Below are 24,611 nucleotides of genomic sequence, written 5' to 3' on the forward strand. Positions count from 1 at the left end.
ACATACTGTGTGCTCAAAGGTGATAATAGTAAGTAAAAAGAGTAGCATATATCATTCACATACCATTCACTGCACCTTGTACTATGTGAAGGGATCTGTAGTTTCATCTTTCCACCTACCTTAAGAGTAAGGTAAATTTATGCCTCAAGTTTACAATTAAGTATGTACATAATTATTGCTCAGTAGGCATCATGTAAGTACTGAAGATGACAATGAGGAGACAATGGGTTCCAGCTTCTAAACTCCTGTGCTACTCACAAAATCATAAGCATATAGACCACAGACTCAGACACTCATGAACAATAAATACACATAGAACTTTTACTTTTTATTTATATTTCTTAGGTCAAGAATTACACACTAGCCAACATTATTATATATTTACATGCTGAAACTGGCTGCGATAAGTTGAAATTCATGAAAATAATTCTTATGTGCTATTCATTGATAATCTTCTTTTGATTTTTTACTACTTCATGTATCCCAGAGATTTTTGGAAGTCCTGTTTTTAGAAAGACGTGAAAACGGATGCAATGTATCCTGCTAGTGCTTTGCCTCTTCTAGCTGTTGGGGAGAGAGCATGGTGTGTGTGTTCAGAAAGGCTACAAGGTCATTGTAAGGCTGATAATCACTACATTGTGACGAAACTAGAACATCACGCCTTAGAAAAGGACAGACCAGAACTACGCAGGAACAATTCCATAACAGAACTATTTAAACACCCATGCAAAGAAAAATGGGCAAGTGGCACAAAGTTTAAATTATAGGCAACTTTGTTTGAGTGAATTGTGTCTAAATGTGCTGTACTCTTAATCACTGAACCAACATACAAAGCGAGAAAGAATACAAATTGATGGAAATGTTGACTTGATTGAAATGGTGCAATGAAGATGGTGGCATCAGATGTAAAGTGGAGTGACAGGGAATGGCATTTTGTTTTAGAACTCAAAGTAAAGTTTTGTTTTTCATCGTTTTGGATGTTTATCACAAAAAGGACGTCTTAAATCAAATTTAAAATTGATGTCAAAATCTTGCACGTATCTAGGGAAATGTTCTCATGGAATTTCCAAAAGCTAAAGCTATTTAAGGGTGCAGATTTTTCCCAACTTAAAAATAACAAACATACAAACAAACAACAATTTGCTCAGGGCAGCATCTGAATTTACCCTCTATTGACTCCTTACTATTATTTTTAAAAACCATCTCCCTACTGCATTTTAAAATATTATTTAAACTTTGGTGTAAAGCAGTGTCTTTTCCCCCCATTTCCTATTTTTTCCTTTCCTTTTGAAAAATAATTCTGGAGTCTTTGGTTGAAAGGAATAATACTATCTAAAGACAGAATGCTACTATTTTAAAAAACAAAATAAAACAAAACCTCTTCTAGCATGCATTGTACATAAAAGATGTCTGGAGCGGGCATGAATAAACATTTTTGTTATCTGCAGTACTGCTACAAACCTCTAGTTTTTGGGGAAAAGCCATAGTTTGCAAACTTTGGCTTCTTTTACTCTAGCTTAGAAAAACTATTAAGTTAACCCTAAACACTTTTCCTTTTTTCATGTTGCCATTTCCAAAGCATCTCTTGGTTGTTAATATGACACCAAAACAATGCTACGTTTCCCACTGAGAGTGAGAAAATAGGAGTGAAAAGAAGGAAGTGGAAGCAGTGATGTGTGTGTGCGTGTGTGTGTGCATGTGTGTGTATGTGTGTGTATGTGTGCATTCTCATACCTGTATGTCAGAGACAGCAATGGAAATGCTCCTGTCTGGGATTCCCATCTCATTTATGCAAAAGGGTGTTTAAATTACTCTGCTGGGGCACTCCAGTAAACATACTTAGTAAAAAATAAATAGATAAAATTAAGACAACAACGCTAAACAATTATTTTTATCTATTGACTATTAATTTACAGCATCTTTAATTATGTACATATTGTAACACATCAGTGTAAGCCATAAACAGAATTAGTACATTGCCTTACCATAAAATACAAATTAGAAGTTAAAAATATTTAAGAAATCTGTTTTAATATTTACACACGTTCAGTGAAAGTTATGGTTGCTTACAGAACCGACTCTGTACACTTAGCAAAAGGGCATGAATGCTACAAGGGTAGTTTTCCCTAACCAACGTGGTGAGGGTTAGTTTCAGTTTTTTTTTTTCTTTTTTCTCCTCCCAAGAGGATTTATTTTTCCATTTTCTTATTTTTTTTATTTTAAATCACCAATGGACAATGCTATCTATGTCCTTAGAAAGAGAGCAAATGGACATTTGACAAGCAATGCAGAAACTAGTTAACATCTGCTATTCTGAGGTACAGTAGTATTGTAGTGTCAAACTGTGCAATGTTCTTAGGAACTGTAGGCATTGATCTGCTGAGAGAGATATTCAGTACCCTGTATCACTTATTTCAGGATGGTGACTGTTGGTTGCCAAATTTAAAAAAAAACAAACAAAAACAAAAAAACAAAGACTCATATACAGGCTCAATGAAGAGAACAACTCATTAGCTTATTCCTTTTGTTTCTGACACATGAATGCATACATATGCAAGTGTGTTTACACAAATCTCTATATACACATATACACATGTAGATATGCTATAAGACCTGCCTATGTCGATGTTTTCAAACATGAAATTAGCCAGAAGACTGGAACACAGTGACCTACAGAGAATGGAAGTGGTCATAGTTGCCAATTTTAAGCAGGTCTGGCTTCAAAACCACCATGATTAGTTTCTTCATTGGATATCCCACTGCATTGCCGTGAAGTGTTGTGCTTTTGTATGCTTACAGATCATTTCTGTATATGGTCCTAATGCTAGAATGTAGAGTCTTTTGGTTTAAAAAAATCATTATTATTATCGTTGTTGTTATTATTTTACTTAGCACTGCTCTTGTGGAAATGAAGAGACTGAAGGACTCGATGTCACCTGCTTGAGTCCTATCCCCTGTTGTTAAACTGCAGTAGAAAGAATTGTAACATTCCTATGCAAACACATGGGTATGTCGCATGAGATTTCAGTTCAGAAGTGCATTTCATACCTACAAGCAGTCATGTACAATATATATATATACAGATTGAGATCAGAGATTTTGTTTAGACTGTGCAGTTGAGAGTCGGAATTTGCCTACTAATTTCTCAGAGATGAAAAAACACCTTAATTGCTGGCTATCTGGTTACTGTATAGTCAAAAGAAAAAAGCTATACATATGTATAAACTGATTGTAATACCATGTTAAGATTGCCAAAACACACCTTGGCGGTCCTTTAGTTTAATTACTGGGTAACAAACTAATTGGTTTTCCCAGATTCATCAGACCTAGCACCCTTTCCTGCATTCTAATTCAACTAAAAACATAGCTTAAAAACAAATTCTACATGGATCACTATTCCTGGACAGGATGAGTCAGTGTTTTCTTCCTACATGGTTATTGAATGCCAACATATGGTTTCACTCTAGGACATTGGTTCCAAGGTCCTATCTTCTTTCCGCATTAGTGCAGAAATGTGTTTCCAGGTTGTATGCACGTGAGTACCCTGCTGTGAGGCTGCTTCCCTCCATTTTGATCTAAATAGATTGCTTGACTTCTCTGGACATCTAAGATTTTGTTCTAACCACAAATGACAATATCAAGATTTTTTTTATGGCTTTTATGGAAATCGCAAATGGGAGCCTAGGCTTAGGCTCTGAATTGTCTTGAGAAAAATCTCTTCAGAATGGCATGTCACAGGTGTGCCCCTGAGTTTATTGTTAAGCTCCTTTCATGTTATTTCATATTCGAACATCACCCCTTGGTGACAAGGGATAGGCACTTTTATCACTGTGATCCCCAGAAATGATTGTGTAGGAGAAAGTGTGGCGAAGCTGGAAGAAGAATCTTTACTCTGAGAACGTGTAGAGATCCTCCATCAGATTTGTGATCCTGGAACGCTGGAGTGTTCAAGTCCATGATCAAAACACAGGAGCCAGACTTCCCAACACTGATGGAGACCAAACTATCCCAAACCAAACCAAACCAAACCAAAACACTCTACCATGCCAACTTTGTGAAACTTTAGAAAATGAATGAAAACCTATTTTTCCTTTTTCTTTTTCTCTCTAATTGTTGGAATGAAAGTGCACAATAATGCTTAATATCCCAAGTTTCTGAGTCACAAGGGGAAGAAGTGGATACTTTGCCTGCAGACTGACACTAGCCTTAACTCCTATGTATTTACTGGAGACCTTACTCTGAAGACAGATATTTTTTGATTGTTTTAAAAATAGAAACACCAGTCATCTTCTGAGGAAAAGCTCAATCAGAATCAAACTTATATTAAAAAACCCTTAATATTCTAGGTTTTTAGTTTATTCTGTAGGTGAAAGCCAAATAAGAGATCCCCCATTAACAAAATATAAAATAGATTGGCCTGTTCTGTTTTCTGTCTAATAGATGAGTGCGTATACCCAATATAGAAAGATGCAAAACGGCATAACTGGAAAGATAGAATAAGAACGACAGCATCCTACTCATCCTGGTTGTCAGTTATCTATACTTCTTCAGCAACAACTGAGAGCTCAACACTCACCATGGCTTTGTTCTAATCCCGTTGTCCTCTAGGTTCTTCTGGTTTGCTTAAGTAGATTGTAATATATACAACGTAAACACCCTTTAAATTACCAAACCCAAGCGACACACAGATTCCATCTCTGCATACACATGCCTTGGAAAATATAAAAATGGACTTCATGGCCCACGAGAAAACCCAGTCATGCTCTCTACAATGCCTGTGGTCTCTGTCTCCTGTGTGTAAAAAGAGAATTTGAAAAGCAAGAAAAGCTAAAGATGCTGATCAATCATTTAGGGTAAATAACAAATTCTCTTTTTAAACTACTGTCTTTGATTCAGAAATAAACTGATAGGGGCAGAAATAAATGATGTAGGGGCAGGTGACACTGAGAAAAATGACCTGGTTGTCTATGCTTTGTGTTTTATTATTAGAAGAATTCTCAGTTCAGCCGATAAAGATATTTTTAATTCTCTTCACTTTTCTGTTTGACTTTTATTCTCTTCGCCTTTCTATTTGATAGCCATCTCTTGGTGAGATAAATGATTTAAAATGTCTTCTTTATGTCTGCTAAACTTGTGCTCATGAGGTTGGCAAACCAATTCTTCTCATTCTACTCTGCTGCTCAGCACTGTGCAGACCAGATGCCCTGTGACCCGGATAAGGGTTTGCATTTACTTGGTTTGGCTTTCTCTTGACTACAGTCATTTCTGGATTTTTAACCCTGCTTTGCGCTGTTAACTCATATTTTAACCAGCTAGGAAATAGCTTGTTGGCAAAATGTACATTTTGACTGCTGTGCACAGGCTGCTCAGAAGTCTTCCTCTGCCTTAGTGCCAAATAGAAAGACATTGCAGCTGGTTCTTGGTAGGCCATCAAACACAGCAGGTAAATTGACTTTCTAAGTCACTCTTTTAAAGCTTTGCCACACCTCCCTACTTTGAATATGCTCAAAATATATGTTTGTCCATGAGACCCTTGACAATCACCTCTCCATGACACCGTTATCATCTGGCACAGACCTCACTGACCATATTGAAGAAACTAACATGCTTCCATTATTACAGAAAATATTTCATAAGCACAGTGCTATCCCAACAGTGTGCTGATCTTAGGAACAAAGACGGAGAGTGAAATGACCACGTCTCAGAGAACTGACTGTCAATGCGATTGAGCTTTCTAACATCTTCTAGAATCTAGGTAATAACCCTCTAAGGAGGCTGTGTACTAAACTGATAAGGTGGACTACTTCACGCTCGATCTCTGCAGCCTGTATAAAAATCCCTTGCATTGAAACTGGAAAACCACAAGGACCTTAGTGTATTCATTACTTAGTAGAAGCAACCCAAATGGTATGAAATGGACCACGGGATAGGCCAGCAACTAAGGTATTTTAAGATCCCTTTTGTCCTGGATTGATGTGTTTTCCAAGTCCTACATCAGGCTGTACTACTGTTTGAGGAGTAATCTAGTCCTTGCTTCCCACGGAGGTTGCAGTTTAGTTCACGTAATAAAGCCAATAGACGATGTTGAAGAAGGAAAACACCACCGGGAAGAAAATGCGGGACCACCGATCTATGGCATTTACATCAGTCAAGTCAGGGATGGTGATTTTCAGTTGAGAGGCACGTCTCCTCAGGCGACTCTTCTTTTGTGCCACATGTCGCTCCAAAGCATTGCGGCCAAAACTATGCCTAGGCAACCCGGCTTTCCGATACTGGATGCTGGAGGCATCATAGGCAAGCATTGTGCTCCTGGGGTCTCCAAGTCCCATTACTGCTTCTGATGTGGCCATCTCATTTTTTATCTCAAGTGTGCTAAGTAAGATGTTCTCATGTGGGTCCATCTGCAAGGAGGAAGAATCAGAAAAGGTGTATCTGAAACCGTAAGCCTTTGTTGATGCATGCACTACAAGGAACTATTACAGGTACTTAAAGAAGCATCTATCACAGTGACAAAGAGCTAGTTTTGCTATTGCAATACTTGACTTTTAATTGCAGCTCTGCAGCTATGAGCTATTTGAGTCTTAGGTTTTCTATTTATTAGATGGTATAGATTCAACCCCAGAGGATTCTTATAATGTAATTTTTATACCAGATTAGCTAGCACAGTTTCATAATTTCTACTTACCTCATGCAGAGAAATAGAACGTAAGAGATATTCCCTTACATAATTTATAATATTGATATGAACAGATGCAGAATCAACCTTATTATTATGGTATAATGATAGGGAATTAACTGCAGGATTATATTCATGTCTTTATATAACTTGTATATTTACTGCATTTATTTATTTTTAGAATCAATGCATACAAGTAGTTATTATTCATTTTTCTTCCATCCTGGTACTTCACCTGAAACCTTCATCATCATAGGTAAGTGTCCATCTCTGAGCTACATGTCCATTGCCATTTTTTAAATTGTAAAATAAGAAAAAGTAAGTTCAATTTTCTGTCCATCAAGAAGTAGAACATTTTTGTATGTTCTACAAGAATCCAACACTCTCTCTGAGGAATTGATCACACAATGTCTCACTATTTTATTTCATTGACTATTATAGGAATACAAACTGCTCATGAATACAGCTCTCACACTGAGCCATAACAAAAAAAAATAGTTTTCAAATAAAATTGTTTTGTGGGGCAAGACTTTTGTAAACGGAAAATTTCCCCTGGGTTCAGTTCCTTCATGGAAGGTTACAAGCATTTGTAATTTAGTCCAAAGGGATCCAATGCCTTCTCCTGGCTTCCATGGGCAGGGCATATATGTGTTACATGTATATAACATGCAGGCGTAACATTTGCACACATACAATAAAAAATCTTTAAAAATATGAAACCATTCTATTATACTGTTATTGACATGTAAATTACAATGCTATATGTAAAATAAGGGTAAATAAAGGTAATAAATAAATGAAATAAGGAAAATGTGGCTAATGAAAGGCACCAATGGTATACAGAGATAGGAAATGTAACCTATTAGGAACATGATATATGAATGCGAACATGAGTGTTGTAGAAAGCAAAATGTTACAAGTACTACATGTTAGTAATTAGCCTTTGTATGTAATTTAAAGATTCTGTACTATGATTTGAAAGCAAAGATCTTTTGAGAGATAGATGATATTAAATATAAAACATACAGTAGCATTATAGTTGACCAATTAATCTCTGCTCCCTTATCAAATGTTCTCTTTTCTTGTTTGTTTGTTTATGGTATGACTTTACTTGGTGGGTAGACTAAACAAAAATATGACTAAAATTAATTTTGTAAGTTTAAATGATTTGGAAATGCAGCTAAATATCTGATGAGAGAGTACTGCCACAGCAGTCTTTGTGATCATTGGTTGACTCTCTTTGCCCAAAGAAGGGAAGAGCCATTGAAATGCTTTTTTTTCTGCTCCATTTTCTTCGGCAACTCTTGCACTAAATACTCCCAAGTGTCCCTCTACAAAGTCCCTCTTTCCCTTGTTTCCAGGTAAGGGCATTCATCAAAACTTCTCTACCACCAAACACATGTCTCTAAGTGAACTACAATTCAAAGCCTGCTCTTCTTGGAATTCAAATTTGTGTGTGGGATGAGAGGGCTTTTCACCTGCTGCTCCAACACTGTGGCTACTTTTTGTTAGTTGCATTTACTGTCTTTTTTACCAATATAAAAACTAAGATTTAATATGCAAAGTTTGCTTTAATGATTTTTGGAACTTTCCTCCTCCCAACAGCAGGATGTTTGTTCTATCACAGAGTGCTACTTTAGTAAGAGGGGCTACAAACCAATAGCTTTGGCTGCTAACTATGTAAAACAACAGTTGCAACAATAATGAAAGCATTGACAGCTATCAAAAGTAACCTTTTCTAAGTTTTAAGCAAATTATTTTTGGACAATTTATTTAACTTCCATGAGTTTCTATTTTAGCACATACAGAATTCAAGAGTTGAATTTGAGGATCTATGGAGACTTGTTATTTATTTATTTTTCCTGTACAAACTCCGGAGATCTTTTCAGTGTTATTAGCAGAGTGAGTCTTAAATATATATCTGGTGCTGAGGAAGACCACAGTGGTAGAGAGTCCTCAAACCAAGGATCGTCTTCAGAAACAACACTAGATGCAAGTAGTCAAATTGCATTTTCCCATTTGTTATTTTTGACATTAGAAAGTTACGCATTCCTTTATCTGTATTGAGAGCTAAGGTAAGATTTGGAGAAACTGACTGAAATGAAATATGCCTGAAGGTAGATATTGAAGAACTCTGCAAGATTGTTGTCATGATATGTGAGAATTTTAGTGAGATGCACACAAGTTTCAGGACCATGGCAAATAACAAGACTAAATAACCGTGCCCAAGGGGAAAGGTTAGTGCGTTGACTTGTACATATTGCTTTGGTTGATACACAGGAAGCACTTCACAATTCATAACTGTTCTCAAAAAAGTAAAACCACCATTGACTGGATGATTAAATCTCATCTTCTGGAATAGACTCAAGTGATGATCTTTTTTCAGGTAAAGCCTAGAAATCTTATAGGAGATCTTGCCAGACTGCAACAAGAGCTAGTGGTGGGGATGGGTGAGGTGTATGGAGCTGCTGTGCACAGTTGGTGATGAACTGCTACTCTTTGGCAGTGATCCCTTCAGTAGAAAACAAAATTAGACATGGTTTCCCTGTGTGTCCCTGGCTGTGCTGGAACTCCCTCTTTAGACCAGACTGGTCACAAACTCGGAGATCTGTCTGCCTCTGCCTCCTCAGTGCTGGGATTATAGGTGTACACCTGGCATAAGAATACTTGAGTCTTAAATTAGGGCTGCTTTTCTAAACTCAGTTACCTGGGAAATAATAGGAAGGAATAAATTTACCTAAAATGCTATTTTTTTTCCAGAAAATTTCTACCTAGGGCCATGGAAATACGAAGTAGGGAGGAATAGGAAGCAACCATCTCTATTTAACTCAGGCCAGTTGTAGTTTACTATGATATGCTTAGAGGAAAGCCCAGAGACATTGGTTTTCCCAGTCAGTCCTTTGAAAGACCACTTTTTCTTCTTCATCTGTACCTGATTTCTGCAAAGCTGACTATACATAGTAATTATCTTCACTTTCCTCTTAAAAGTAGTTGAATTCCTCACTGAAAAGCACTCCTTAGTGCCCTTTTGTCCAATTCTTGGGATGACAGAGGTGGAGTGTATTCTTCAGTCCTGCATGGGACACATTCTACACTCTCTGATAAGGCAGGCTATTGTACAATGTCCTGTTTCCTACTCCATATTGGGGCAGTCCAAGCTGGTCCATGTGCTACCTTTGAGACTAAGTCTCAACTTCTCTGATTTCAACGTTGTCAACTTGGGGCAGGGACAGTGGAGGAAGTAGCAACACGAGCCTTCTGGGGTGGTTTGAGAGGATTGAAATACTCTTTGTTCATAGCAAGCATCCAAAAAAACCACAGTGAAGTTTACTAAAAACTCAATACAGCTGAGTAGTCCACAGTCTCTTATTCTCCGCATGCCCTCACTGTAAATGGAACATCTATAGCACCCTGACTCCAAAGTCCCTCTAAGGCTGAGGGAGAGAGAGCAGAAAAACCATAGAAGCCAGAGGCAGTGGATGCTTGTAGCAAAAGAGCATTTGCCAGACATGACATGGCTGTTGCACACATGAACTCAGAGCAGCTGTGACTGCATGCACAAGATCACACAGACCAAAACCCAGCATGGATAAGAGAGGGGAGGGGATCCTGGAGTTGAGAAATTATTGGCTATTGAAGGCTGTTGGCAGAAGAAGAGAGTTTTCTTTAGGGATATGGCCTATGAAGGGCTATCTGGGCTTGAGTATATTTATCCAAACATACAGACAGACAGCACTGAGTGGAATTAATAGGTTGTTTTTAAAAAAATAGCATATGAAATTGAAAAGCAAACATGGTAAGGGCATAGTAGAGAAACTGAGTGGGGAGGGTATGGGAATATGGGAGTAGATTTGATCACAGTTAATTAATTATTAATAGATTAATCCATTTATTATTATACATTAAAACATTAATAGATAGTGAATGGATAGGTTTGATCTGCTGCTGACATTTAAAAGATGCCACAAAACCTAAACCTTCAAAAATCAATACTTTAAAATTCTAGTTTCTTAAAAGTTCTGAGAGTACTACTTAGGACCTAGCAAATATTATATGTTTAATTATAAAACATGATTTTATTAAACACAATTAGTCTAGACTGAGTTACATTTGGAAACATCTCAGTCTACACTTGATTTATTTAATAATGAGATGATCAGAAGCTGCATTTTATTTCTTGGATGGTTGACAGACACTACTCTATGACCATGTATACCCTTTCATTTTAATCTACCTAGAATCACCTGGAAGGACAGTCTTATAAAAAAAATTTCTAGAACAAATTTGCCTGTGGTCATATCTATGGGGGATTGACTTGGTTGACAGGAAGACCCAGCACCATTCCCCAGACCAAGGATCCTGAACACTGTTAAAAGAGGAGAAAGTAACCAGACATGGTGGCACACATACTGGGGAGGCAGATGTAGGCAGATCTCTGTGAGGTTGAGGCCAGTCTGGGGTACAGAGTGAGTTTCAGGACAGCTAGGGCTACATAGAGAAACCCTTTCTCAAAAAAGACAAAGAACAGAAACAACAGAGAGAGGAGAGGGAAGAATGCAAGTTGAGAACAAGCAAGAAAGCAAGCAAGACAGGAGCCATGCCCAACTTTCTCTGCTCTGGATCGTGGCTATGTTGTAATAGCTGCTAGAGTTTCTGCCTTGACTTCCCTCAAGTGATGAACTGTAATTTGAAATTGTAACTGAAATAACACCTTTCTCCCATAAGTCCCTTTGGGTCAGGATATTTTATCATAGCAACAGAAATGAAAGTATATCACCACATTTACAGAACCAGTAGAATCCTCTTCAAGACAAGAAAAATAAGGCCTAGAGGCCAAGGCCAAGGCCAGACATTATCAGTGGCACAGTGGCAGAGAGTAGGGGCGAATGGCCTGGCTGTCTTTCCTACTGATAAGTCAGTTTCACTGAAACGCCAATTATAGTAAATTATACTTATTTTGTTCATATTTGTCATTCTTCCTGACACTCGTCTTGAGGGCATATGCACAAAGCAGATGCTTAATAAAGAGCAGTTAGATGAAATTAATGTTGTGAGACTATGGAACCTGATTCACATCTTTATGAGTCATTAGTAAGTTGGAGTCAAGTATTTCACATCATGCTAAGGATCAGAACATCACAGGAACACCTCTGGAATCCCTCTTTGCCCTAAGGTATCTTCCTCTAGGTGCACAGGTCTCTTTATAAAACAGAAAGAGCTAGGGTTCCACGGTACCCGGTGTCACTTCCAGGACAGAGTCCTCATTCTCACACAGAGAAGAGCACTTGGCAACTAACAGCTTGAAATTAGGTTTAAGCATTTTATTTACAGAACCCTTTTAACTATCCCAGAAGCCACATAGAGCTGGCGCTAATCCCAGCTGGAAAATAGTGAAGACGCAGCAGAGGAGGAATTAGCTTTAAATCTGTTCCACTTTTCCCTGCTGAAGCATGGTTAGCAGTCTACCTCGGTATAGCCGCCATCTGGAGGCTTGCACAATTCTCAGTAGGAAGGACTGGATAAGAATGCTTGCAATGAAATGTCTTACTACTAAAGGTAAGGGCTGGGGTAGACTCGTGTTAACTCAGCACCTTCAGATGAGAAGAGAAAGCATCTGTGCTCTGGCTGCCTATCATGACCAGTCTCCTCATTCTAAGTTTTTGTCTGGCAATGCAGCATGTGCATCTCTATCCTCAGTTTCTGTATCCCTGGCTGTCACAAACGTCCTTGAATACATGGTTCCCTGGTGTTGTGGTAGGCTGAGTAATGGTCGTGTGACTTTTTAGGAGTCAGTGGACATGCTTTGAGTCTTCAGGTGGACAGAATAGAATAAATATACTCAATCAATGCCAGTAGACTTACACCTAGAAGCAGGTGTCCCTGACTCTGGAGATTCTGTCGGCATATTTAAAGTGTAAGTGGCATTCTTGTCTTACAAAGTAGCTAGCACAGACAAGAAGTCTGTGGTCTGATGTTACCATGCCTTTGTATGGTGACATGTCTGACGCTAAACAAGCTGTCCTCCACCCTTCACCATTCCTTTCCTTCTTCTATCTTCTGCTTTTCCTTTCCTTCTTCCCTACTTACCTCTCTTCTTTTATGCCTCTCTCAGTCTCTCTACCCTTCTATCTCATTGTTTCCTTAAGGAAACATGCACTGGGTTTTGCGTTATCCCAGACTCAAAGAATACTAAGATATGATTCATCTCTTTCAATGGTCTCAAGAAATCCATAGGACAGGCAGAGCAGAAAAGGAGTTAGAGACATTTTTATGTCATAAGAGTCTCTCATAATTCAAATTACAGATGAGGTTATCTAGTTGAGGAGTATGATCGTTGCATGCAAAACAGTGTTGAGTTTTAGTATTTGGACTGGAATCAAAAAAGCCCAAGACCTGCAAGATTGGAGGCCCTGCCTGTTAAATTGGTGGCACTGTGTTTCCTTGTATGTATTGGTCTTTCTCACTCAAAGGGAATAAACCTGGTAAGGAACCAACTTACGGGGTAACAGCTGAATGTAACAGGGGAGACTGACAGGCTCTTTTACATATGTTTTAAACGGTAAAAGGATAAAACCTGAGACACATTACCTCTAAGTTTATTTTAATTCTCCATTGTGTGCATAGAAGCAAAATTATCAATAACCATTTTCTTAGAAAGAAAGAAAAATCACTTTTACTTACGAATTTTAAATTTAGTAATGATTATCTGTTGTTTTGTGTAGAGTTGTCTGTTGTTATAAGATGTTTGTTATGAAGTTTTTTGAGAAAGATTCATAAGGTACTTTAGCATATGCATTATTCCCATTTGAGATGGTAGGGGAACAGAAGATCAGGAAAAGTGACGAGAGTTACTTACAGTTTTACTACTCATAGGTCATATAAGAGTGTATCATTGCTGGACTATGGGTCCAAACGCATTACAACGATGCTACTTTAAACCTGCCTTAAATCTAGCAGGGAAGCCTGAATCAGGTGGTGTTGTAGCGGGTAAGTGGCTGTGTGTTTGGTTCCTATGCTCAAATGTGCACCACAACCCCCAAGAGACCTTATTAAAGCAGAGTTTTGGCCTTTACTCTTACGATGCCTGACTCAGCAAATTTAGAATACATTTCAATAATCTACATGTCTAATAAGTTCCTAGGTGACACCGGGCTTCTGGTCTAGGGTCTATACTTAGAAAATGAGTCCTTTGGACAGCAGCTGAAGGACACAATGTGACTTCAAATAAAGAAGCAGCAGGGCTCAGAAAAATGTTGAAAAGGGAAGGTTTTGGCCAGAGGCCACCACTGAGCTGAGGAGCAGCGGCCACAGAAAACACGTGCAGCTTCCATTTATGCAGCATTCCCAAGAAATAAGCATCCTATCAAGCTTTTTGCAAATATTATTTCTCTGGAACTCGAAAGAAACTATGAGAGAGAGGGAGGGATCTTCAATCTTCCCCTCTTGAATATGAGAAGCTGAAGAAGAATGACTAGAGACAGGCCTAGGTGTGTGCCTAGGAAGTACATAGCTGGTACATAATCTGGCCCAAGATCTGCTCCAAGTTACTCAACTCTAAGTCCTTAGTTTTGTCACAGAATACCCTCTCTGCATGCTGCACTTAGGTGACGATTTTTAGAAAATTCAAAGGTACAGACATTGGCACATGGATTTGGCTAATTTTAAACAGAAATTTCGCTCTATTTTTCACTCTACTCTTTCCTGATTGACTCTCTTCACCAGAGCAACGAAGAGACAGGAAACACTGCTCATCTAATCAGTTTTATACTGAGGACACGAATAAGATATCATTTTCTTTAACTAATCATAAGAGTCGTGTAGCAATCTCCATTGCCTTGGAAAACATACCAACATTGGTAGGAAATCATCCTCTCCTGGTATTTCTACTTGATCTAATAGCCATTGGTATTTTGTTGGTAGCAGTTGAAACATGATGGAGGGAAGCAAAAACTAGCAAAGGGAAAGGGGAGAGAGAGAGAGATGGAGGGTAACCCTGCACACTTGCAGATTGGCTGTCCTTGCAGGGAGCCTTGTCGCTGGTTTTGCATGGTCCTCTTATTCCCAATTCAAGTTACTCGCCTGTCCATTTCGAAAAGCACACTTGGAGATGCTATATGAAATCACCATTATCAGTCGCATCTGTTGTTTGCCATTCAACACCATTCCCCACACATTAAGATGCACCTGGAGTTGCATTTTTCAATTAAGAACCAAGTGCTGGATATTGAGAGGCAAACAAGGATTCCTGTAAGGAACCTCTGGGAATGAAGACAGCTTGCATATCCTTGATTTGGCAGTCCTTCTGTCTGCAGAGACAGCGCTGCTGAGGCGCCTTACCTTACAGACTGACCTGGGGAACCTGGTACTGTCACCAGCGAATTAACCCAGGACATTTGCAATACAGCCCTGTTTTGCTTTCTTGTTGTCACGATGCCAACTTTTTTTTTTTCTGGGAAAGAAAACTGGGCTGGATAAAGAATTGGATTTTTTGCAGCTTTTTAAAAAATAATATAACTAAACTGTGAAAAGTTTGCCTTAGTTTTATAAAATAATCAGTTAACTCCAAGTTTTGGGCTTCAGATTCTCTGTTTCCATCCTTTCCAAGCCTGACTTAGAATCTACAGGGATGCTCTATGTCTAAGGTCATTCCAGAAAGACAAATCACATCTCTCCCTGGCAGACTAGCTTACCTGAGAAGGGGAAAACAGGGCTATTTTAAAACTCAGTTTCCACTGACATTATCCACCAAATGAGAAATTGCTAGTAAAATAAAAACTAGTTCTAACTATGCAGTTTCCCATCACTGTGACTTGCATCAATAGGAGATCTTGTTTTATCTTTCACAAAATGGCACTGTGGCTTCTAAGACTTGAAATGCTAAGGCAACAAACTGTCAAGCACCTGGGATATCCAAAACTGCCTTTCTGGAGGGGGGACTCCTCTCAAAATACTGAGCATGTCCTCAGAATTCTGTGAAGTGAAGGAACACTCAACCAAGTAGAATACATGATGGAGATTCTAGAAGTGCAAGAAAAGGCCAACAGTGTTGACTTCCCACGTCAGGGAACCAAAGTGTGTGGAGAAACAGCAGGCAAAGTAAAAGGATACTTTGGAATATTCGGGTAACTTTCCTTTCACTGTTTTTAGTATATCCTCCCTTCATTCCTTCTCTTCCCTTCTTTACCTTCTTCTCCTTTCTCTGCCTATCTTTTACTTTCTTTCTTTATTTTTTTAAACTAACTGACTCACAGGTACTGTGCAAACAGCATATGTCTTATCCAGAAAACCTAGATGGGTTAGGGGAAATAGTGAACCCAAGGTTCAATATTTTTTTTTCCTCTTTTCAAACCAGTATGTCTTCAAGATAAAAAAAGTGAAAATGTCTCTGTGTTGGTCATTATGGACCCCTAATGCTGTCTAAAAATTTGCCAAAAATTATGTGCTTAAACAAAAGAAATGAACAAACAAGCAAACAAACAACCACAATGTGCTAAATTAAATCTCCAACAGAGTCATATAAGTCTGGAATCTTCATCTAAGTCAGGCTGTGGAGACCTATGACATGGAACCAGCCAGGTGCTGATAGATAAATCCTGCATGACCTTACTCACTTGTGGACTCAACAGCATTGTGACACCACCATTAACAAAGATGCTGCTTTTTAACAAAAACCAGGATAAATACAAGATCTGCTTTCTTTTTATCCAGCTTTCCAGTACTATTATCATCTGGAACCACAATTTGCATCAGAAACAAGTTCATTATTGCTTCAGGAATAATAGTATGTTTAAAACCTTTTCTCATCTTTAAAAATAATTAGTAGAGAATGTACTGTACTAATTATTTTCAGTATAGAGTAAAAAAGTAGTATGAAGTAGATTTCAGCATCTTTGAAACATGACAAATATTATAGTTTTGATAATTCCTGTTTTTTAACTGGACATGGATGTGCATCTTGACATTTCTTCAGGAAACTTCTTTTATGGTAAAGTATCATCAGTCATGGAAAAGGATCAGTCACCTGTGTGATCCTAATGCCATCATCGGATGAAAAGTTTCTGTTTCCCTCACAAAAGATACCATCAAGCCAGCAAACTACTCAGATGAGCTGGAGGATGGGTTGTTTTGAAGTATAAGGATCTTTTCGGAGAAAATGGAAGCAGAACTCACGATCAGAAGGAGTAGATTAAGTTTCTTCTCTTCAAAGTTCCTTGGTGACGGATCTCATAATACTTTTAATTAGTGCAGGTTCAGCACTATGAACCCCTTGATAGGCATGACTTCTATTAAATTGACACCCTTACCCTTTACATCCTTCTCCCAGAGTCCCTGCCCTTTGCAAAATTACACGCATTGACGAGAACACTGGCCTATGCAATGACAGCCCATTCCAGTTCTGACTCTCGCTCCTCCTCTTCCTTTCCATATCCGCCTGCTCCTTCTCCCCTTCTCCTCCCACTCCTCCTCCTCTTCCTTTTTCTAATTCTGTCTTGATTTCTCCTCCTTTTCCTCCTCCTCCCTTTCTTCCTCCTCCACACCCCCTTCCTCCTTTATATTGTTCTTCAACACTATGATTTATTCTTGGCCTCAAGACTTCCTGTCTTCTCCTGGGGCTTCCTAAAATTAGAGACAGGTGTCATTATGCCCAACCCCTTATTGCATTTTAGCCAGAAAATCTGGATGGACTAGAGAAGCCTTTGTCGGCTCTGTCCACTGGGTTCAAACCTGTTCGGTAAACTCCCCAAATCTCTGTAACCCTCGAGAGAGGAGATGTAAAAGGTGTGCAGCTTGATACTATGGATCCACTATGCTTACTGCTACAGCAGGTACCAGTGAGCATTCAAAATAAAACTCGTTGAATCTCTGGCAGTGTTATACTAAATCTTGGCTCACTCATTCAAATCTGGGTGATGGGGGTTAACAAACAAATTGGAAGCAGGTATAATGGAGAATATGGAAAAGTTTGTCCTGGAGTGAATTAGACAAAAGATAGCCTCCCTTAGCTACATCTAAATAAAAAGTTCTCAGCATGACTTGGTGCTCAAAATTACAGCCAAGTGTTTGGCGCTCAGGGAATGGCACAAAGTTCTCATTACATTTCATTCATACAAAGTTCTTTTATAGCTGCATTTAATTTATAATTAGCAACTAACTTTTTTCATCTAATGTGCAAAATGAGATCAGGCGTTAGATACCAGGGAATGTCTTCCCTTAAAGTTCCTGTGGGGGAATGTATTCACAATCCCAGCACTCAGAAGACTAAGAGGTGGTAGGATCTCATACAAGTTCTGACCAGCCTGAACCAGTTCATACCAGTTCTAGCAGCATATAGAGACAAAAAACAAAAACACAACCATAAATAAACAACAACAACAAAAACGCCACCACCAACAAAACCTAGCATTTCTTTTCCTCATTGTGTAGGGTGCTGCAGAAGCCAATTCTGTAGAGTCCCTCCCCACTAGTAATTCCTAGGTAGTGTTCTTGATTTTTGCTAGCTTATGGACTTTTTCACATTTTCATTCTCACAGAAACTAACTGATATCTTTTGAAGCATGCAGTCATGCTCTACATAGCGAATGACATATTAGTTACAGATAGTTGCTTTGTGCTTCTACAGACTATTTGGATTGAGATAGAAGGGTAAGTGTTGAACTTGGAAGAAAAGAGAACACATTCAAAATTCTATATTCCAGATTACTAAAGCACAGTCAAAGTGTACTATGAATAATTTTTTTTTTGCAGGTTGGTCAAATTCTTTCTTGGCACCTCTTGTTGATTTAGTAAAGCATATATTAAATTTGAATGCAAGATGTACAATGGGGAAAAACAATAGGAATCAGTTTGACATTTTCTGGAGAACGGATAATTGAAAGTATACATATTAACCACCATCATTTTGTGCATTCAAAAGAGGCTTCAATTATCACATATTCTCATGGGATAGGGGATGGAGTCTATTTTTACAATAAACTTTCCTAGGTTCAAAGCATTTCTCTCTGGGTATAGTTATGTTGCTCCTGGCTGGTTTTAAATTTCTAGGCTCAAGAGCTCTTTCTGCTTCCAAGCCTGCCAAGTAGCTGGGACTATAGACTTAAAGCATTGCATCATTTCAAGACTTGATTTGGGCAAGTTTCCAGGAAGTGGATGTGAGAATTTAATACATCCAATCAAAATAACTCATAGAATAATGAGAAAAAAGGCGTCTCCCAGCTCAGTTTTTATTTATTGCACTGATACAACCCCTAAGTTAGGATCAGTGAATTGATCTAATCTTTCCATTAACTGGTTCATCTACTCTAAAACGTCATGGGTGGCAAGTTATTAAAGGTTTTTAACTATGCCATATAGCTTTTAACTCACAATTTCCCAATTGAAATTACATAAATAAAACCACAGAAGAAACTTGCTTTTGTGTCCTTCCCAAGGCTAGGAATATTCTAATGAATGGTTTTTAGTATGCAGAAGTACAAAGGCAAAAATAACAAGCTACACTGCAAGGAGGGGTGTGTTCTTTCCTGGAATGCACACATCATGTCATGTAAGGTTCATCAGTGTGAGAGATAAACAGTGTCTCCAGCCCAGCCCCCATTCCTCTCTTAGTCTTCAGTCTACAAAGACAAGTAACAAGTTCATTTGGTCAAATGTCAAGTTTATCTAAAGGTCACAATTAACTTCAACATTGTGGCTTACCTCAAACCAGGTCAAAATCTACCTAGTTATCATGGTAACCCATGTCTAGGTTTTATCCGAAAGCAGAGTCTAAAGTTTGGTTCCTGTGGCTGTTAGTCATGGCAGCAATATTTTATTCTTTCTTGTTTTTTTTAAATTTATTATTTATTATTTGTGTGTGTGTGTGTGTGTGTGTGTGTGTGTGTGTGTGTGTGTGTGTGGAGTCAGAAGACAACTTATAGGTGTTGACTCCTAAGCTTGCATCACACAAGATTGGCAAAAGGCTGTGCTGTACCAACATTCAGCCTGTGCCAGGAAGGATCTCATGAAGCCTCACCTCTAGCTGAGGCTCTCTTAGCAAGAACTACATGGCTGCTGAGAGAGAAGGAGCTGAGCTGTCACTTTCCTTCATTGGTGTAGCTACTGCTAACTTCCCCCTGTTCCAGTAAGTAATCCCAGATGCATGCTTATACAAGCATTCCTAATTAGATTGTTAGGAGAAAGAGGAAGTTCAATAGGAATGGAAGTGGGAAGAGAGAGTAGTTAGGGGTAAATAATATCAAGATATATTGTACACGTGCATGTAATTATTAAATCATAAATGAACATATTAAAAAACAAAGTTCAAGTTCATTAGGGCAGAAACAGGACTACTATGTTTAAGAATATGGTCACTTGATGCTCAGACTAAAATAAGGCTGTGTCAAGGCAGGCTCATCACACTGTAATCCTAGGTTTAGTTAACCTCTCTGAGGTTACTCAATTATCAAAGAAGATAATATCAACCTATTCGATTAAATGAGGTGACTCAAATCCCTTCAAATACTATGAGCTCAATGATGACAAAAATCTTATTACACAGAAGTCAGGAGTTGCGCTCGTGTTAATCAAAAGGTTTTTTGTTTTAATTTTTTTTTCTGGTGAAACAGCTCCCAGTGACAAACATCTGTGGAGTTGTCGTGGGGGATGTATACCAGTACCACTTCCACCACTTCTCGCACAAAACAAATGCATCCATCCAGGTGTGCTTCTCCTTGCTGTAGCCCTCTGCTTAGGAGCTGCTTCTAGACATGAAGCTTTGGAATCTAGTTTCAACATGCTAGGGGGTGTCTAAAACCCTCGGTGTTCAAGGGAAGTCAAAAGACTGTCGATCATTTATCTTTCTGGTGTTTGATTTGGGGACCTTGTTTGCTTCTTTATCCTTACAAGGGATTCGTCTAAGTTTTGGACGTCCCAGCCTGTATCCATCACCAAAATTGAATTTTCATGCTAGTTCTTATTCCATTTATATATGGGAAATAAATATTTCTTCCTGCAAATGAAATGCATCAATAAAGACAGTGTTATTATGAAGATACTGTTAACATACAATACACATTCTGCACAAGCTCTTTGTATAGTCATATTTAAAATTTGAATAGAGACAAAAACACATATGTAGTTAACTAAATTTGCAGATTTAAGCTATGAAGCCAGCTTTGAATTCTCACTCATCTACCAATTTGCTGTATAATCTTGGTTTACTTCCACAGATCCAGTGAACCTCAGCTTCCTCATGGTTAAAATACAGGAATGAAGAGAAGGTGACAGAACGCAAAAGCCACAAAAGCAGAAGTAGGATTGTTGAGGGTGGCAGGGAACCATCAGATGGGAATAGAGGAGGAGAAAGGAAGTAAAGGAGTACCAACAAGACCAAAGTATCCATGAGAGCATCATACTGATGTTTTGGACGCTAATTTCAGGAGAACTAATACAGTATAAAATTAAAGAGTGTTATTGTGATGTTATTTTAGGATTGGTTTATAGTGTTTATGATTCTTCAAAGGCCCACATGTTAAAGGCATCGAATCAAGCCTGTGGTCCTATTGGGAGGCAAAGGAATGGTTAAGAAATGGGCATAGTAGGAAGTTAAAGGTCATTGTGGGCATGCTTATGAAGGGGATATTGATGCCTTAGTGTCTGAAAAAAAAAGAAAGAAAATAAAAACCTATTCTTAATTTTAAAAATCTTGAATATGCCAAATTACTTTTAGCATGTTGTGACTATGAATATGCTCTTCCTACAGACAATGGGAGCAATGAGTTGTGGAGTAAACCTCTAAAACTGTAAGACAAATAAACCTTTGTCCTTGCAAGTGGATTTGTCTCAGATTATATTTTACAGCAATTGAAAGCTAACTAATTCAGTCGGTCCAGCAGCAAGTTTGGCATGTGGTTAGGCAATAACCCCAGTGATCAAATAACAAAAGGTCACCATTTCTAAGATGCTAATAACTTTCAAAGACTACAACCCACAAATTTACAGGCTCACTTAAGAAGACAATGCTATTTTTTTGAAAAAAATGTTTTCTCGCTAGAGTTTTAGTTTCCAGATGAATCTATACTTCCACTGTGATAGACTAGCAGTGACTTCCTGTCCCAGGTGTGAACCTGATGACTTTCAGTCAAGACTCATAACTCCTCCTCTTCCCTTTAGCATTGATTGGTGCTGCAATGGAAAAGATCAAATAGCCTAAGACAAGGAGGACTGTTTCCTAGTTGGCTCTGGCATACAAAGGAAATGCCCATGTTTCCATCTGGGCAAGAAAGAGGAAACAGGAAATATTTTTGCTAATATGGAAATATTGTATCAGTACAAGGGGTTCTAAGCAAGCTTTGGGGTAGCCTGGCTTGTTCCTCCCCACTCTCGAGTTTTTCGTCATTAATCAGTGGTAGAAAATCAGAAGAATCTCATTATAATAATTAGTCATCCCTTCAGATAAAATTCGACCTAAGGTTCTAGAGGAGTGTGTGTGTGTGTGTGTGTGTGTGTGTGTGTGTGTGTGTGTGTGTGTGTGTGTTTGAGGCAAATTCTTACTCTGTAGGTCAGGTTAGCCTGGAATTTAGTATGTAGTCTGGACTAGTCTCAAACTTCCACCTATCCTTCTGCTTCTGCTTCCTGAGCGCCGAGATTGTACCCCACATGGCTAAATGTAGTAATCTTTTGAAGAAAGTTTAATGACATCTTACAACATTTTAAATAAAAAATTCCTGAATTTATTTAAGTCACCTAAGTTCTTCAATGTGCTTTCAGATCGTTTGGCTTGCTCTTCTCTGCAACATCAGAGAAAACTTGAACAATCACGTGTGTACCTGTTAATCTCACAAACAAGAACACTAAAGAGCAGGGAAATTCTTTAGTGAAAGTCACAGAGTTTTTCCAGAGACTCGGTTACGTTGAGTACCCTGCCTTTATGAATCCAAATTAGATTCTGTGACTGGTTCTGACAATTATAGAAGCGAGAGGAAAGTTATTTTAAAACAGCTTCACATGCAATCTGTGATTAAAATGTGCAACTCAGAGAGAGAGAAAGAAAAAAATCTAGGCATGCATTCCAGCTTTATATAGTCCTAGCCCAATAACTTACTGGATTGTATGTGATCTTGAGTATATCATTGGAATCTTCTCTATGTTACAGCTTCTGTATGTTACATGAGAGAATTTTCTGAGGTGATATCTATTCTTAAGTTCACGATAGGCTATGCTAATGGACCAGCCAGTCGTGGACTCAATTGCAGCATCCTCAGTATAGATTTCAAGGCAGCTGCCATGAGTCATCCCAAGTTGGTACTCAAGAAGTTCTTATTTGCAGTCCTTCAGCTGAATTTTTGCTATTTCCCGTGAACTATATCTCAGGTGCTGTGGCATCAGTGGAAAGTGTGCGGAGATTACAGAATTTGAAGTCTTGACTTTGACACTACAGACTAAGAGTTTGCACCCTCCCGGGGTCCTGAGGCTACCTGTATGCCTAATAAAGATTGAGAGTAACTGTAATAAATCATCTAGCCGTGACTGAGTCATTTGCCATTCTAAAAGTCAATGATATCTGATTTAAAAAGAAAAATAAGGCTTTAGAAGTGCGCATGCGTGCGATGTTCCGCGCTCAAGCGTCTGGATTAATCACAAGTAAGGCTCCACGGAACCCCTCCGGGAGAGCTGGAGCTGCAGAGGGAGCTATAAACTCCACAGAAGCCAAGGATTTCTTACTCAGCTGTGGCCTGATGGCTTCTGTGCATTTGGCCAATTACACGGTGCATTACCCTAGTGAGCACTTGTCAACCGCACCCCCTACTCTGCCTCCTAGACTCTCTCCTTAGAACCGTTGTTAATGTGACACAGCCTTGTCCAAAGCCCTGCGCCCCATTCTAACAGCCTGTTTCCTCTAGCTTGGAGGTTTGAAGATGATGGCACATGTTGTTAAACTCTGGACCACAGAGGGTACATGTTGAGCAAGCAGAAAAACATAGAAATTTGGAAAATATGACAGAACACTGTGTTCAGTTGTTGCCCTGATCCTTTATAAAGAAGAAAATTTTGTGTCATGTGCCTTCATTGGAGATTTTGTTAAAATTTATCTTCTCTGGCAACCAGAAATTCTGACCTAATAATAAGCCAGAAATAGAGCTATGGGTTATTTAGAATATTGGTGACTCAAGGGTTGTGGCTTAAAGATGACTCTATATGTCCTTGTGTTTTGGGGTAGTGGATAATAGGAGGTATTTCAAGTAGGTGTCTTCATTAACTTCTGACTTTACACAACCTTAGCAAGTATTAGCTTTTTAGAGATCCCAATATTTTAGACTTGAATAATTTCTCATTGCTACAGCGTGGGCCAAACTGGGGATTGGATGGTTTCTATTCCACGAAAATGCTGTCCTGTGTATTCACACCTCTCAGAGGCACTTTCATTGCTATAAAGAGATGGAGGTGCCCTGCTGATCAAATTATGATGTACTTTGTCTCATGGGATAGAAGACAGTGCTGGAAGGGGACATGTTATATCAGAGCATTAGCCTTTGTTATCTAATTACTGTGTGACATTGGACTAGTCACTTCTGTTTATAAATCAGTCTCTTTGTTTATAATGAGAAGATCCTTCAAATGTCCCCTAAGAGTGAAATGCTATTCTTATATACTTCGTACATTCAACCACGTAGATTGAAGAGTGATTTTTTTCACATTTTTAATTTTCTTTTTAGAATTAAAGTTTACATTTTACTCTGTGGTCTTTTTCCTGGGCATGCATCTCCCTCCTATGTAACTGAGGAGCACCTATTATCTGTGTATTGAATGAACTAGTGTACAATTCATTCTGAATATTGATACTACTATAATCATCTTGCAGCAGCTACAGCAAGGTCCAGAAGACCCAGTGATGTGATAGCACTGGATTTAGAAGTGAATGTTAAAATCAGGAAATATTTTTAACTCTATCCTGTTCTAA

The 24,611-nt window shown here is 38.5% G+C and overlaps 1 protein-coding gene across 2 annotated transcripts in view; it reads right to left on the minus strand.

Moving 5' to 3' along the window:
• Nucleotides 1-315: 315 nt before the first annotated feature.
• Gabrb2 (gamma-aminobutyric acid type A receptor subunit beta2) overlaps nt 316-24,611 on the minus strand; it is a 214,303-nt gene continuing 190,007 nt past the window's right edge. For both annotated transcript variants that reach the window (XM_085694855.2, XM_048435993.3), the window contains exon 10: nt 316-6,401. In XM_085694855.2, the coding sequence (XP_085550981.1) occupies nt 6,054-6,401 (348 nt within the window). In that variant the 3' untranslated portion in view covers nt 316-6,053. The remainder of the gene's footprint in view (nt 6,402-24,611) is intronic.

The sequence above is a fragment of the Myodes glareolus genome, chromosome 9 (genome assembly GCF_982192425.1).
Source record: "Myodes glareolus chromosome 9, mMyoGla1.1, whole genome shotgun sequence".
Lineage (NCBI taxonomy): Eukaryota > Metazoa > Chordata > Mammalia > Rodentia > Cricetidae > Myodes > Myodes glareolus.